The 17,716-nt window shown below is 41.8% G+C and overlaps 1 protein-coding gene across 4 annotated transcripts in view; it reads left to right on the top strand.

Moving 5' to 3' along the window:
- ZNF236 (zinc finger protein 236) overlaps positions 1 to 17,716 on the top strand; it is a 157,888-nt gene that overhangs the window by 37,906 nt on the left and 102,266 nt on the right. For all 4 annotated transcript variants that reach the window (XM_058438250.1, XM_058438252.1, XM_058438251.1 and 1 more), the window contains 4 exons: positions 5,832 to 6,010; positions 8,850 to 8,974; positions 12,314 to 12,486; positions 14,818 to 14,961. In XM_058438250.1, the coding sequence (XP_058294233.1) occupies positions 5,832 to 6,010; positions 8,850 to 8,974; positions 12,314 to 12,486; positions 14,818 to 14,961 (621 nt within the window). The remainder of the gene's footprint in view (positions 1 to 5,831; positions 6,011 to 8,849; positions 8,975 to 12,313; positions 12,487 to 14,817; positions 14,962 to 17,716) is intronic.

The raw sequence follows: 17,716 nt of genomic DNA, 5'->3' as shown, positions 1-17,716 counted from the left end.
TCTATTACTACTCACCCCTGCTTCTGGTTTCTCCCTTCAGCACACAGCAGGCTGTCTTTGATTAATAAGTGCTAACAGGAGAAGACAGCGGGGAAGAGTCATGGAAGAGGCTTTGCTGAACTCTGGCGTGAAGCTGGTGAGGGAGCTGTGAGGATGCTTCACTGCTTCCTTGGCACCGCGTGTCCGTGCTGCCAGAGGAAGGGTTCTGGAAGTTGGGCTGTCATATTCAGCCACCTGAACTTAGCAACCTCATACTGAGCTCAAGATTTACGTGAGCAGAGGGGAAAAAGGCCTCATTGTGCTTGTTCCGTAATAACATATTGGCAATATGTTGGCTCTCTTTTTTCCAACCGTTGTGTTAATGCTTAGGTCAGAGTTTGTGACTGTGCCTCACCTGGCAGGCTGGTGTATGTGGTACAGAGCTGGTAGGGCAGCCGTACCCTCAGCCTTGTCCAACATCTTCATTTGCTATCTCCGAGTTCTTTGCTTCTGAACCATGGTTTACAGTGAGAACAGGAGGAGGAAGGTGCACTGCTTCTCTTTAAAGGCGTGATCTGGAAGATGTGTTTCAGTCCTGCTCACATCCAGTTGGGTAGAACGTAGTCATCAGGCCAATGATCTAGTGGTTGGGGCGGTTGCGAAATAGTGTTGAGTTGATTAGCTGTATGCTCAGCCAATAAGTCTATTATTGCATAAGAAAGGAAGAATCAATATTGGAGCACAATTATAAGTCTTTTCCCTATATGTCAAAATAATACATTCCTTGCTGCTTTTGCATTTTGTGTTTGATTTTTCAGTTAATTGATTTGAATATGGCATATTAATAGTAACTAGAGGGATAATTTCTTACCTTTAATTGTATTTAAAAATAACCTCTAAGGTTCCAGCCACGATGGAGCAGCTTCCTTCTCCTAGGGGTCCCCCGTATCACTATTGTTAGAGATAACCAGCCAACAGGCACAGAAGGACTCTGAAAGGCATCAGAGGTGGTGGACAGTTGGAGGGACTTGAGGAATAATGTGGCCGTCAGCTCCCTGGGTTTCTTTTTTCTTTCTTTCTTTTTTTTTTTTTTTTTTTGAGACGGAGTTTCGCTCTTGTTGCCCAGGCTGGAGTGCAGTGGCGCGATCTGGCTCACTGCAGGCTCCACCCCCTGGATTCAAGCAATTCTCCTGCCTCAGCCTCCCGAGTAGCTGGGACTACAGGTGCCCGCCACCACGCCTGGCTAGTTTTTTGTATTTTTAGTAGAGATGGGATTTCATCGTGTTAGCCAAGATGGTCTCGATCTCCTGACCTCATGATCTGTCCGCCTCAGCCTCCCAAAGTGCTGGGATTACAGGCGTGAGCCACCGTGCCTAGCCTGGGTTTCTTTTTTTCCTCTCAGACACCTGGACAGGGTTTTGAAGAAGCCTGCAGCCTTCTGCCAACAAGCGGAGAAAAAAAACACTCTAAGAAAAGCTGGTTTCCCTTAGCCAGTACTGGGAAAAGGTTGGTCCAACAGAACAGAAAATCTTTTTATGGTATTTACTCAATTCCAGTGAAATGCCAACTGAAAAGCTGCTCAGCGGAGCCGAGTGCAGCATTGAACTTCTATCCCATTCTGCCCCCATCCCTTGGGAGCTGGCAGCACTTCGATTTCCCCGGTGCTTGGGCCCAAGCAGGGAGCTAACCTTGCATCCAGGAGGGGGATTCTCCTGGCAGAGGGAGGAGACAGAATTCCCCTCCCGTGTGTTGGCAGAGTCTATCTGGAAGCCTGCCTTCCATCCTCCCTTAGCAGAAGCAGGCAGTGTTCTGATTCTCCCTCCAGAGTGTGTCAGTGGGTCCATTAGGGAGCTGGGCCTCCCTCCCTATCAGTGATGAGACAGAACCATGCAAGACAGACAAGTCTGCACTGTGCTTTCCTCCCCCTGGGGTCAGTGGGGCTCTGCGAAATGGGTATCCGCTGCTGCTGGTCCTTACACTGGATCTGAACAGGGCAACTGCTGGTCAAAGGAGAGCCCAAGAACTGGTCCCACAGTTTAACACCCAAAGTGTCCAGGACACAGACACAAGCCAGCACAGTCCCTGCTGGAACAAGGAAAGAGCGGTATCAATATGAAGAGGGCCTGGACATTGGAATTACCTGACAAGTACTTTAAAGCAGCTGTCAAGAAAATGCTTTATGAGTTTTGAAACAAATGAAAAAATAGAAGAAAGAAATAGAAGAAATAACCAAAGGGAAATTACAGAACTGAAAAATCCCGTGATTGCACTAAAGAACTCAGCAGAAGGGCTTACTGATGGACCAGAGAGGACAGAGGAGAATCAGAGGAGAACTTGAAGATAGAGCAGCAGGAATGACTTAGGATGAGCAACAGAGAAGAAATAGAAACATTAACAGGGCCTCAGGGAACTTTGGGACAATAACAGAAAATTCTACATTTGCATCGTGATCATCACGAAGGATAGGAGAAAGAGTGTGGGGCTGGAAATGTATTTGAAGAAATAATAGCTGAAAATGACCCAGGCTTGGTACAAGTCATAACTCACAGATTTAAGAATTCCAAACAGGGTAAACCCAAAGAAATACACACCAAGACATATCATAATGAAACATTTGAAAACTAAACCTAAGAAAAAAATCTTGTGAGAGACTAGAGAGCAATGATCAGTTGTTTACAGAAGAACACTGATTCAGGTGACAGCGAATTTCTCATCTGCCTCCATGGAAGCTAAAAGAAAATAGCACAAAATTTTTCAATTGCCGAAAGAAAAGAATTGTCAATTACAAATTCTTCTTCCTTTTTTTTTTTTTTTTTTTTAAATTAGAGACGGAGTCTTGCTGTGTTGCCCAGGCTGGTCTCGAACTCATGGGCTCAAGTGATCCTCCCACCTCTGCCTGCAAAGTCCTGGGATTACACATGTGAGCCACCATGCCTGGCTACAAATTCTATATGTGGTAAATGTCCTTCAGGCACGAAGGAGAAATAAAGACATTCTTAGATGAAGGAAAACAAACTCTTGCTAGCAGACTTACCCTTGAAGAATCACTAAAAGATCTCCAAACAGAAAGGAAATGACACCAGAAGGAGGCTTGGAACTTCAGAAAAGAAAGAAGAATGATGTGGTGGTTAATTTTCTGTGTGAACGTGGAGAGTGTTTTTGGATGAGATTAACATTTAAACCATTGAGTAAGCAGATTGCCTTCCATGATGTGGGTGAGCCTCCTTCAGTCAAAGACCTGAATAGAATGAAAAGACTGACTTCCCCAAGTGAGGGGGATTCTCCCGCAGACGGCCTTTGGTTGTCGCTTACATTATCAGCTCTCCTAGGTCTCCATCCGCCAGCCCACACTGCAGATTTGGGGCTTGTCAGCCTCCATAATCATGAGCCAATTTCTTAAAACAAGTATCTTTTTTTAAAAGACAGAGTCTCACTCTGTTGCCGAGGCTGGAGTGCAGTGGCACTGTGTCGGCTCACTGCAACCTCTGTCTCCTGGGTTCAAGCAATTCTTCTGCCTCAGCCTCCGGAGTAGCTGGGATTACAGGCATTCACCACCACGCCTGGCTAGTTTTTATATTTTTAGTAGAGACGGGGTTTCACCATGTTGGCCAGGCTGGTCTTGAACTCCTGACCTCAGGTGATCCGCCCGCCTTGGCCTCCCAAAGTTCTGGAATTATAGGCGTGAGCCACCGCACCCAGCCAACAGATATTTACACACACATACATACACAGGCACACGCGTTCTCTTTGTTCTGTTTCTCTGGAAAACCCTAACACAAAAAGAAATCTTGATGATTTCCCATGGCCACTTAGCATCATGAGAATTACCCCAGGACAGCCTCTGCTTCTAGGTGAGAGACGTGATGTTAACTCTGTATGGAGAATGCAGTAAGTGGAAGGCCTGTTGTCCTAGTGGCCTGTGACTATACATGGGGTGTTGTTCTTCTTGAGAAGACTTCCTCAAGTGTTGCCAGGGCGGGCAGGGGGAGGGAGGAGCATCCTGGCTCTTTTTGGCTTGCAGGAGAGAAAGCAGAAAGACAGTGATGTAGCCGTCTGTAAGCTGGCAGGTCTTGGCTGTGGCCTGGGAGGTGCTGGATCTTGCTCGCACCATCTGAGCACGTTGTGCATAAACTGGGGTTGTCACTCAGACAGATCCAACAAATGCCTGAGTAATATCCATGTAGATATCCCTGAAACACATGAATCAGATCATCTGGTAAAAGAGTAAGTGAAAAGAGGGTGGGTGTGAGCCAGGGCAGTAACAGTATGGAGAGGAGCGGGCTGCGAGGGGTTTCGTGATGTGATTTTGAGACAGGAGGCGTAGTGGGGAATCATTGGTAATGAAAGCAGTGCATTTTGTTCAGATGCATTCAGGACTGCAGAGGTTTTTTTTTTTTTTTTTTTTTTTTTAAGAGCTGCATCAAATTATGATTTTTTTTTTGTGGGGAGTTTCCTAGAACAAATTTTCTTTTATCAACAAGTCACTAAAAATCTAGTAGTTTATTATTTCCTTAAATTATCATACAATAATACTACTTTAAAGTTATTTAAATGATTTTTGGGTTTGTCAAAATATTTCACTTTTCTTTGTCTTTTTCTGCAGTGTAGCTAGAGGTAGTATCAATTAACAGCCTCATTTTAATGAGGTTTACAAACATTTATTTACAAGACTAGTATATGCAGATCAGAAAAAAGTCTGAGGAAAAAATCAATGTATTTTATTTGGAAATAACAGTTTATGCTCATTGACAGGTCATGTTTTTTCATGTTTGTACATTTCATTTTGAGGATCATTTAAGTAAATACTGTAATTGTGTGATGGAACTCCAAATGAGTGAATTAACTGAAATTTGTACTAAGTCAGCAGTGGCTACTGATGAAGTAATTATTGAGTACTCACTCTAGGCCACGCACAGTCAGCGTCTTACATGTGTCATTTTGTCTAATCTTATAACAGCCCTGTGAGGGCAGGGGTTATTGTTATCCCTGTTTCATAGGCTCAGGGTGGGCAGCACACCCAAACTAGCAGGTTAGCTAGTGATTGGCAGCCTTAAGGTGAACCTAGACCCAGCTGTAGAACATCTAGACAAGCATCATCTAAGTGAAAGATGAGTAATTTAAAATTTTCTAGTAGCCACATTTTTAAAAGAAAAAAAAAACCCCAAACAGGTGAAATAAATGTTAATATATTTATTAAAATATGTCCAAAATATGAACTCAGATATTAAAGATTACTGAGCTATCATTCTTGTATTTTTGCTCAAAGTCTTTGAACTCCTGTGTGTGTGTGTTCTGCAGTTACCCCATGCCTTGGTTCAGAGGGTCCCTGGTTCACAAGCTCAGTAAGTCAGGCCACAGCCTGCGCTCTGCTCTGCCTCTAAACCAAGCGAGACAATGATGTGATCTATCTATTAAAAACTTGAAAGCTGTCATTTTGTTTCAAGGTCGTCTCTTAAACCGTAATCTTAGTTTGAATTCTTTCCTGACCCTTTGTAGTGCTGAGGTCATCCTACTTCTCTCTAAAGTGCTCACAGAATAGGTGGACCCAGTGCCATTACCCAACACCAGTTCAAAACTGAACTCATTTTGCTCAAAAATTGTGTCAATCTCTCACCCTTTTCCCAACGTTTCTGTCTTTTTCTTCCAATAAAGAAATGATTTTTGTATATGCAAATACATTTTTGAGAGGTGAAAGTGATGCTTGTTCCAGGGGAAAGTATTAGATCAAAACCAAGATTAGAGGGACCAAGTAGTTTTCATTTAATTTGTGTATTAACCGTTGATCATACCAGTTCTTTGAAGGAGTGGTTTTGAAAGGTTTGCTCTGCTCACCGATGGGTTTTCTGTTCCAGAATCTCATCTGTTCTGAGTGTGGGGATGAGTTTACTCTGCAGAGTCAGCTGGCCGTGCACATGGAGGAGCACCGCCAGGAGCTGGCTGGAACCCGGCAGCATGCCTGCAAGGCCTGCAAGAAAGAGTTCGAGACCTCCTCGGAGCTGAAGGAACATATGAAGACTCATTACAAAATTAGGTATGAGTCATTACATGGGCTTGGTCAAAAATCCATCTAATATGTTAAAAGCTGGCGCACTTTGCTACGACCCACTAGAAATATTTGCTGCAAGAACCCAGCAAAGTGGAACCCCACAGATAATTTGGTGTCAGAATATCTTTTATAACATACATGGTACCTCCCTACACATTAATGAATAGTGTCAGGCTATGTGAGTAGAAGTGTTTACCTAGTATTATAATGTTGAAAGCTGTAGAACAGGGTACTGGCAATACATGTTTATGGGTAGGTAACAAAATATGTAAACTAGACTCACAAGGGTTTAATTAGTACTCCTTTTAATAAATTAGTTTGTGGTACCCAACTGTTAAAACTCATGTGCCTGACACTCTTCTTAGCGTGTATATAAACAGAACCTCATTTCTTCATTACAAACAACCCTGTTAGGCCAGAGTACTTTTATGTTCCCATTTTGCAGATGAGAAAACCAAGATTAGAGGGACCAAGTAGTTCTATGAGATTTTGTAGCTTATAAGTCAGGAGTTTGAAATTTAAACTCTAATAGACTGATTTTAGAGCTCATAATCTTAACAACTGACCATATTTGAATGCATTTATACATTTATTCCTAGTCAAACTTAACATGTTTTTAAAAATTTTATATTTTGCCTAATTCCTGATAATATATTTTTACTGATGTTTCTGTTTCTTAATAAAGTGAAATAAAATATTCTTCCTGGCCCTTTGCTCAAGTTAGGTGATGGTGATAATCAGTTTTCACACTAATTTAGCTAATTTCTCCAACAAACTCTAAAAGGCAATTTTGGGCCAGGCACAGTAGCTCACGCCTGTAATCCCAGCACTTTGGGAGACCAGGGCAGGCGGATCACCTGAGGTCAGGAGTTTGAGACCAGCCTAGCCAACGTGGTGAAAACCCATCCCTACTAAAAATACAAAAATTAGCCGGGTGTGGTGGCACATGCCTGTAGCCCCAGCTACTCGGGAGGCTGAGGCAGGAGAATTGCTTGTACTCAGAAGGTGGAGGTTGCAGTGAGCCAAGATCGTGCCACTGCACTCCAGCCTGGGCGACAGAGCGAGACTCTGTCTCCAAAAAAAATAAAATAAAGGCAGTATCAATTATCATTTTAACTACTATATTATCAGTTTAGCTTGCCATCCTTTTAAGCTGCAATGTTTAGGAAATATCTGTACTTCTTAACAACAAGAAGTCCCATGCCAGTTGATTAGCACAGTTTATAAAATGCCTGAAGACTCTAATGTTTATTTATCCTCTTAGACATTGCATTTGAGAAATGTGGACTGGACATCTCTGTGTGATCAGCTGTCTCCTGTCTTTCTTTTTCATTTTGCCTCTTGTTGACTAATGTGGTACGCACCTAATACTTTCATGATTTCAGTGATTTTTTTTTCTTTTTTCCCCAACCAATTTGATGGTAATTTCAGTGATTTTTAAACCCCCAAATATAATACATGGTCTCTATACACTCCAGATTTTTATTCTGATGAGGCTTTAACGCAGGCATTTTTGATGTTTCCTTGGAGGTTTGAAAGATGATTGAAGATGTTTGGGTGCTTGTGGCACTCAGACAGTCCTGGCTTCTAGGTCTTTCCAGACTGAGGAGCAAACCAGACAGACGAAGCCTCGCTCTCACAGAACTGCCCTTTAGTAAGGAGATAGGCAGTGACCAAGTGAGTGGGTTAGTCAGTACCACAGTTTCAGATAGTGGTGAGTGTCAAGAAAGAAGGACAGGATGGGTGTGTGCAGCGTGGCTGAGGGAGGCTGGGGAGGCAGCTGTTGTACGTGGGCCTTTCTGAGTGGGGCTTTTGGAAGGAGACTGGGGTGAGGAGCAGGGAGCCCTGCAGCCTTAGGGGACCTGCCTTTCAGGCTGAAGGAGTGTGTTGGTGGAAGCAGTGAGCCTCCCTGGTCTGAGAAGCAGGAAGGTGGCTGGGGTGAGGAGAGCCTGCCCGGCGGGGCTGCGGATGTGCATTTCCCATGAGTGGGATGGGAGCCCTTGGAGGGTTTTGCGCAAAGGGAATGGCATGACCAGACTTTCGGGTGGCACTGGGCCTGGGGTGTGGGCAGGAGTCAAAAGCAGGGAGACCTTTTTGGAGGCTATGGAAGCAGTGCACTGGAGAGCCGAGCCCGTTCTGAGGCCGCGATGGTGGCTGGAGGGTGGAGAGACATGTCCACATTTGGGGGTGTTTCAGAGTAAGACCAGCAGCTTTTGGAGATGGACTAGAAAAATCCAGTATGACTCCTGAGACTTAAACTTATGCAAGAGGGAGCTTTCATGTCTTGACGTGGAAAGGAGCAGGTTGGGAATCAATGAAGAGTTCTGTTTTGGACACCACCCATGAGGCAATGCCAAGTGTGAGTTGGCTGTCCAGGGCTGGAGCCAGAGGAGGAGGCAGAGTTGCTGGAGGTAGGAGTTTGGACATCATTGGTATGCAGATGGTATGGAGAGCAAGAGACTGGAGGAGATGGTGTGGGTCAGGTGTCAGTGTAGAAATTATACCCGTAGCATCTTTGTTTCTGACCATCACAGGTAAAGCTTTGTCTAGAAGAGACATTTTGCTCCCCTTGCCCCAATTTCAGTTTTTGACCTGGAAAAAACAAATTTTTTTTCATCAAAAAATAGAGAAAAATGAGTTTTATGATTTTTAAAACTAACACATATACACACAGACACATACATATATGTGATTGATTTATCATTAAAACAGGTTCTGATGACTAGTCAGCCAAATTTTCTGGTAGGATTTTCATTTTGAAATTATGGTACAAGGTACAAGGGAGACATCTTACCGTGTATTTTGTCCCCATTTATTACACTAGGGTATCAAGTACAAGGTCTTATAACCGGAACATCGACAGAAGTGGATTCACGTATTCGTGTCCGCACTGTGGAAAGACGTTTCAAAAGCCAAGCCAGTTAACGCGACACATTAGGATACACACAGGTATGAAAACACTGACTTCTGGATGACTGACTGTGTGGCTTGAAGGGAAGAACAGGTGCCTTTGTGCTAGCTCGACTTGGAATCTGATCCCAGCTTTCTCATAGTTTGCTGGGTAATCTTGCTGAAATTAGTTACGCTTTGTGTGATTTTGTCTCCTCACTTGAAAAATGTGGCTCTTTTATCTGTATATAGCTGTCCTAAATTATAAATTAAAAAATAAACATAGTGCTCATTGAAAAGTGCTTGATACATAGTAGGCTGTTAATAATTGGGGGTTGATATTATTACTGTTATTGGTATGGTATTTATTTATTCCCTCATTTGTTGTTACTGTGTGTCAGATATTATACTGCACTAATTAGAGCTAAATTAACAAAGACCAGATGTGGTGGCTCACGTCCATAATCCCAGCACTTTGGGAAGCTGAGGTGAGGGGATCTCTTCAGGCCAGGAGTTCAAGACTAGTACGGGCAACATAGCGAGATCCTGTCTTTACCAAAAATAAAAACCTCAGCCAGGCGTGGTGGCACCCACCTGTAGCCCTGAGGTGGGAGGATTGCTTGAGCCCGAGAGTTTGAGGCTGCAGTGAGCTACGATCATGCCACTGCACTGCAGCCTGGGTGACAGAGCAAGAAGGCCTCGACTCTTAAAAATAATAAAATTAAAAACAAATAAAATAAAAAACAAGAAAGCAGTGGATTTTCATATTCATTTATAATTTTGCCTTCACTAAGCTATGAAACATTGAAATAATAAAACTTTATGTCTCCATGCCTTATCTTGTTCCTTAGTTTTGCTTGAATATTTGAAAGTGAGTACAGCATTCATAGCTGAATACTCTTTTGCCATCTTGTAAAGAGCAACCTGCTTATAATATTGTATTAGTAACACACGTGATCTCTAGGGAAGGAAAAAGGAAAATTGTACAAATACTTTTAGTATTTGAGGTTTGCAATTAAAAGGATCCATGCTTTGTCCTTTTGTTTTCTTCTGTATTTCGTGATTTGGTTTTCTTTTATAGTGATAAAGTAAGAAATCTCACAGCTATTTTGCTTGGCTGCTATTGTTTGTCAATCAGTTCTATTATGTTCCATTGCTTTTTTTTATTTTTCAGAGTTTTAGTGAATATTTCTATGTAGAGTATTGTAGAGTCATTCAGATGATTTCAACGTTTATATGTCAGCATAAAGTTGCTATTTTTAGAGCATCAGTTTTTGTTTATTTTCTAGAGTAAGAGAGAAAACAGTGCCCTTGTAAATGTGCTAATACCTTATGTCTGTGGAGTGTTCAGCTTTAGTGTGTAGTCTTTGAAGTTTTAATCAATGAAAAAATAGTTTAAAAAGTTATAAACTTTACCCAAAGTAGAGATAAAGTAAAAAGTAAAGCAAATCCTTCCCGTGTTCACTTCAGTTGCATTTACCTTTAACAGTTTGATACATACCCCATTAGATTTTTTTTACGCATACATAAATATACATACATCATAAGCATACTGTCACTCCTAGAGAGACACATGAGTGTAGAATCACATACTTACGTGTCATCTTGGGATTCTGTGATGCGTACTCTTCCTGCATTGAACTTGAAGCATGTGTCACTTGCTCCAATTGGCTTGTGAGCTGCCTGGAGAGAGCAGCAGGTCCCAGCCCCAGGAGTCACATAGGCCGGTGTGGTTTAAACAGGAGGCTGGTGGGCCCGGGTGGAGGTAGCAGGGAGTGCCCGCTTGCCGTTCAGGCAGTTCCGTGTTCTGGGCTTGGCTTTCCAATAGCTGTGCCTCACAGTGTGTGTGATGATGTGAGGGGGGTGACCAGAATCCTGCTGGACCACGCCTAGACTGTGTATGACCCAGCAGGGCTCCTGTCCAAAGGAGGCTGAGTACATTGCAGCATCGTCATCTAGAACAGGAAGGGTATCTCCTCGCAGGCAGCGCCGTGACCGGGCAACACTCTCGCCATGCCTCCTGACTGCCTGTCCTCCTCTCCTGTCCCCACGCAGGCAGCGCCGTGACCGGGCCACACTCTCACTGTCCTCCTGACTGCCTGTCCTCCTCTTTCACACCCTTGCCCCTCCGAGTTAAAGCAGGGATGTTTACCATTTGTGTACTGTCCCCAAGCTTGTTATATGAGAATGAGAATTCACTTATGTAACCCTAAAGCTGTTCAGAGAAGCAGGGATCTGATGTTACTGTGAACTCAGCTGCTTTCTGTTTCTTAGGGAGTGAAAATTTAGTCAGACTAGAAATTTAAGTAGCCTTGCAGTTAGGTTCTAACCTAACTAGATTTTGTCTTTTTGCTCATTCCTTCATTCATCAGATCTGTACTGCGTGCTAGTGTGCACAAGGCCCTGTTCCAGGTGCTGAAGAGCCGCAGTGCACAGCGCTCGCCTTCTTGGAGCGTGCATTCTAGGGAGGGGAGATGGACATTAAGTAAAATGTAAAAGGTCAAATGCTGAGAAGTCTGCAGAAAAATCAAGCAGAGAAGGGGGCCAGGGGTTCCCAGGGAGGACACAGGAGATTTTAATGTTAAATAGAATGGACCAGAAAGTCTTCAGTGTAAAGGGGATTTTGAGCAAAGGCCTCAAGGATCTGACAGAGCAAGTCTTGGGGATACTGGGGGGAGAACCGCCCAGGTGGCGGATTTCAGAGGCCCAGAAGTGGAAACCTGCCTGGTGTGTCTGAGGGCGGTGGCAGGAGTGGGTAGAGGGAGCCAGAGAGCAGGGGCAGGGGAGCTGACAACAGCTGGTGTGGGAACCACAGCACTGGCACCTCCTCTGCTGAGTATTAGAAGAACTTCGATTTTACTCTAGGGGGGATTGGAAGCCATTGAGGGTTTTCAACAGACAAGTGACTTGCTCAGACTTAAAGAGGGTCACTTTGTCTGTTGTTTTGAGAGCAGCCTAGGAAGGGGCCAGGGTGGAAGCAGTGAGTCAAGTTGGGGGTGGTTTCAGGAGCTTTGAGTGATGGGGGAGTACCTTAGCCTGGAGTGGTGGTTGTGGACGGGAAGCAGGGCTGCTCTGGGTGTATTTTGAAGTTATTATTGAGTGTGAGACGTGAGAGAAACCAAAGATAAGGATGACTCCAAGGTTTTTTGCCTGATGCCCTGGAAGGATGGCATTGCCTGGGGAAGCCTGCAGGTGGAGCAGTTTGTGAGATGGTCAAGTGCAGTTTTGACATGTTAATTTTGAGATTTAAAGTAGACACCTGTATATATGCGTCTAGAGTTCTGGGGAGACATTTTGGCTGGAGGGATAGGTTTGGGTAACTTCAATGTTGTTCTTTTTAATCCGTAAGATTCCCATACAATATGGAATTATATATTGATCATTTTTCTCCCACTCTAGGTGAAAGGCCGTTTAAATGTAGTGAATGTGGAAAAGCTTTTAACCAGAAGGGGGCACTGCAGACCCACATGATCAAGCACACAGGTGAAAAACCCCATGCCTGTGCCTTCTGTCCTGCCGCCTTCTCTCAGAAAGGGAATCTTCAGTCACACGTGCAGCGAGTCCACTCAGAGGTAAACACGGGTTGGGGGCATAAGCAGTATTTCACAGGGGACAGTAGGTATCTTTTGGGTTAATAAACGGACCTGAGAAATTCTTTTCCATTTTAAAAAATGCAGATTGATTTTGTGCGGAGCAGACCCTGTTTTAGAAAATACATACATGGGAATTTTTGTGGTTTATTACATGTGGAAGAAATATAAACTACTATCTTTTTTGTCTTCTTGCTGACAGCATGGCTTTGGTGAATAAATATTTGAAAATAATCCTAATACCTTTGTTAGTTATAGTCTATCATTCTAAATAATGTATTTCATCCCTTTAGCAAACTGGAAACACAGGCAAGTGTAAGAAATTAAAAGATAAGAAATAAAATTGGGGAAAAAAAGTATTTTTCTTACTGCTAATACTACAGAGCTCATATGGTACGTGTCTGTTCTCTCTTGGACAGAGACCTGCTCTGTTCATTTCCTTCCATGCTGCTTGTCCACTCTTTCGACTAAAATGATGATTTCCCATGGTAATTTTCTGTTGTCTACAGAGCATAATGATGTGTAGATCCTCTGCAAGTATTTCTGTAAAGCAGGCCGACCTTTGCTCTAACTAACCATCATGACATTGATTTATATTCTAATTGTAGAATACAAAGAAATATTTAAACAACACAAATATTTTATCATGGATCAGTATATCCTATGAAATGATTTTGCAGAATGAAAACTATCATATTCTTAAGAGCAAATGTGTATCTCTTAATTTTTTACTTAGAATAATACCTTAACTAACACTGAAGTGAACTTAGAGTTAATACTCACTATCCAAATTTAATAAAAACAAGTAGAAGCTGTCTTTGATCTTAGATAAACAGAATGTCTAAAATGAAAAAGAGAATCTAACATGAGAAAAAAACCCTGCACATCTCACGTAGTTTTATGAACAGATTCAGAGTTCCATGTTCAATGAGTTAATCTTTTTAGTATCTAAGACCCAGAGACATTAGGAAGGCATGTCAGTATTAGTGAGGTACTGAGGTTACCTTTAGATTTTGGAAGAATAAATTTGGGCTGTTGTAAGTTATTCTTGTGGTGTTGCCTCTGGGTGAAGATGATTGCATAGGAAGGATCGTCTATTTGTGTAGCACACAGAAATACTTCACTGGAACCTTGGAGGAGCCTTGTGAGGTACTTGTCAGTACTCCTGAGTTTAGAAAACTCCCCCTATACTAAAGGGCCCAGAGACTTGCCTGTTGCCACTGAGAAGTGCTCTTGGACCTGTACTAGAATGGGTTGTTCCAGAAAGAGCCTCTAAAGATTGGTTCATAAATATTATCCAATCTTGTAAGAATCTAAATTTGGTTCTTAGAGAGGCACCAGAAACAGAATGGAAGTCTCACTCAAGTTCAGAGGCGGCCAATGAGTTTTCAAGCTAGCCTTCACAGTTCTACAGTAACTAACACTGGGTTTTAGTAATAGAGAAAGAATATTTCAGATATTTTCTCTGTTCACAGCTGTTCTTACTCATTTTACTGGTTTCCATGGTTTCTGGATTTATCATAATTTTAAAAATTAGTTGTTAGGCCAGGTGTGGTGGCTCACGTCTGTAATCCCAGCACTTTGGGAGGCTGAGGTGGGTGGATCCCCTGAGGTCAGGAGTTCGAGACCAGCCTGGCCCACATGGCAAAACCTCATCTCTACTAAAATACAAAAATTAGCTGGGCATGATGGCAGGCGCCTGTAATCCCAGCTACTTGGGAGGCTGAGGCAGGAGAATCACTTGACCTGGGAGTTAGAGGTTGCATGCTACTGCACTCCAGCCTGGGTGACAGAGCATCTCAGAAAAAAAAAAAAAAAAAAAAAGGAAATTAGTTGTTGTTACAGAATATCAAAATTGATGAAAAGTTCATATATCATTATGACCGTCTTTCCTAACCTCTGTGGTTTTGGCCATCTGAAAGCATATTTGGTGTAATATGTATTTATATATAACTGTCTGGCCTTCGCTATTGAACATTGTATTCAACTGTTTAAAAAACCGAGAACATCTTTGCCTGACAGTTTGTTTTTGTTAAATTACAATAATTGAAAAATGTGTTTTCTCACTCTTGAATAATTTCTATTATATAGGAAAGACTGAAATTTCAATTCATCTTATACCGGCAATATTGTTTAAAGAGTTGGGTTATTGATTCTAGAACTATCTAATTTAAAAGAAAAAAGGTAATGTTGAAGGGTTAGATTATTTCTGTCATTTTGAATGGAATGGTAAATTATGATTTGCCATAATTTAAATGTTTAAATTTAACAATTAATTGTAAAACATCATTTTTTTCTTTTTTACTCTTTAAGGTCAAGAATGGTCCTACCTATAACTGTACAGAATGTAGTTGTGTATTTAAAAGTTTAGGCAGCTTAAACACGCATATCAGCAAGATGCATATGGGTGGGCCACAGAATTCAACAAGTTCCACAGAGACTGCTCATGTTTTAACGGTAAGTTTAGTAATTTGAAGAACTTCTTTTTAAACTAAAATCTGTCATTTTAAATATGACCTTTACAATTGAATATTTAGTAACAAAAAGGTGCTATGAAAATTTTTTATATGGAGAAAAGGTGCGACTTTTTAAAGAATTAAAGTTAATCTTTTTAAATTTGAGAATAATAATTAGATGACTTTGATTCAGACCGTCATCTGAACCTGTAAAAATAAGACAAACTGTAATCATTAATTTGTGAAATGATCATTTCTACAGTGTTATTGATGATTATTGAATATTCTTTATCTTTACATTATAATTTAAGAATTAATTATCCTTTGTAGGTAATATTTCTCTTATGTGACAGTGATAATTTTTCCCAAGTCTTTGGACTTTTGAAACTAAATTATATTTTTCAGTACGTGTAGTTAAAAATTGTATGACTCTAAATACATATGCCTACACACAGAGAGACACAGGTGCACGTGCACACACACACACAGGGACATACACACACTCTTATTTTTTCTGTAGGCATCTTTAGCTCAGTCTCATTTAGTTACTTGTACTGCACTACCCTCTCAACAGATTAATAAATGGTAAAATTTAAGCATCAACTATAGGTATCTTAATAGTAGTAGACATTAAATACAAAAGTGTCAGAAGTTTTAATGTATGCTTATGAATCCAGTTACTTGGTTGTATTATGTCAACAGCTGCCTCCTACCAGTATAAAACAAGTCTAATTAATACTTAGGTTTTAAACATTAGGTTTACCTTTAGTGTTTGTTTTTTCTTTTCTTTTTTCATAATATTTGCAGTGTGGGATGGTTCCTCAATATATTGTTGACCAGGTAGGATGTTGTAAAATGAATTATAAAGCTGGAGAATAGTTAGAGTCCAATAATTATGTCTTCAAAATTCTATTTTGGTCTGAATTTTTTTAAATACAATTTTTTTTTTTTTTTTGAGACGGAGTCTCGCTCTGTCGCCCAGGCTGGAGTGCAGTGGCGCAATCTCGGCTCACTGCAAGCTCCGCCTCCCGGGTTCACACCATTCTTCTGCCTCAGCCTCTCCGACTAGCTGGGACTACAGGCGCCCGCCACCACGCCTGGCTAATTTTTTGTATTTTTAGTAGAGACGGAGTTTCACCGTGGTCTCGATCTCCTGACCTCGTGATCCACCCGCCTTGGCCTCCCAAAGTGCTGGGATTACAAGCGTGAGCCACCCTGCCCCGCCTAAATACAGTTTTTAACATTGTGTAAATCAACCGAATATTAGTTTTCTTCATTTCCTTTGGCAATATGCAAATCAAAACATAGATGTAGTGAATAATCTAGAATAATAGTCCAGATCATTTTAAACGTTTATATTCTCAATAAAAAGAAATGTAGTTATAGGGATTTAGAAACCTGGAATCTCCCTTATCCTCTTATTTGGGCAGGTAAGAACATTAGAAGTTAAATTATATGTATTCTTTTTCAGGACTGTCTAGGAATCAGTGTTCAGCTGCCAGGATTGACTCTACATGTCTCTTATTTTACCTTTCACATTTTCTAACTGTTGGCCTTTTTCAGCCCTGAGGTTTTTTTGTCTGTCACCCAGGCTGGAGTGCAGTGACGTGATTATAGCTCACTGTAACCTTGAACTCCTGGGCTCAAGTAATCCTCCTGTCTCAGCCTCTCGAGTACCTGGCACTACAGGTGCATGCCACCATGCTCGAATAATTTTTAAATTTTTCGTAGAGACAAGGTCTCACTATGTTGCCCAAGCTGGTCTCAAACTCCTGGCCTCAAGTGATCCTCCCACCTCAACCTCCCAAAGCCCTGGGATTACAAGTATGAGTCACCAGGCCTGGCCTGGAGAGGTCTCCTCAGCTTTATCTTATGACTCTTTTGAATTTTTTTTTTTTTTGTAGTAAGATTTTTAATTTCTGAGAGCTCTGCCTTGTGATGATCTGATTATTTCTTTTTCACGACTTTTTTTTCTTGTTTGATGCACTTTCTCTGAAATCCAATGAACATTTTGTTTTAAAAAGTTTTTTGTGTTCATTGAGTTACTTGCCTGGGGTCATCTCCCCTTCTCTTTCCTGGGCCTGCCACATCATCTTTGGTTGCCTGTTTGTGTTTCAGGAAGGGGCAGCGGTAGCTTTTGTGTGAACTGTTAACACGTGGATGGTGCTTGTTGATCCAGGGGTCACCTTGAGTGTGAGTGGCCAGGGAACCAGCCCTTCACGGGACCCTGGTGGCAGAACACAAAAGACTTATACTTAGTCTGGGAATTCAGTGCCACAAAAGGTGCCCTAGTTCTTCCCAGGTCACTTACTCTTTTTTATCTTTTTTAGAGATGAAAGATATTTAGAGATCCCTCTTTTTTTTTTTTGCCCCAAAGTAAGTGCCTGTCTGCCACTTCCTCCATGGAAGAAGACAAGGGCATTCATTTTTAGTCCTAATACTTTTTCTTCTGTTTTTATTTTTATTTTCTAAATTGACAGACTTGAATTTTAGAGCAGTTTTTACAGACAATTTGGGCAGAAAGTACAGAGAGCTATCATATACTCTTCTCTCGTGCTCAGTTTCCTCCATTTCTGACATGGCGCATCGGTCGGGTACATTTGTTACAACTGGTGAATGAATGTGGATATATTATTATTAGTAACCAAAGTCCGTAGTTTCTGTCGGGGTTCACTCTCAGAGTTGTCCGTTCGACGGGTTTTGACAAAGGTAGGGTGTCCTGTCCCCACCCTCACAGTGTCGTACGGGTAGTTTCC

Source organism: Hylobates moloch, unplaced genomic scaffold, assembly GCF_009828535.3.
Source record: "Hylobates moloch isolate HMO894 unplaced genomic scaffold, HMol_V3 SCAFFOLD_5, whole genome shotgun sequence".
Taxonomy (NCBI): Eukaryota; Metazoa; Chordata; class Mammalia; order Primates; family Hylobatidae; genus Hylobates; species Hylobates moloch.
The sequence above is the reverse complement of the archived record's forward strand: the minus strand, read 5'-3'. Positions and strand labels throughout refer to the sequence as shown.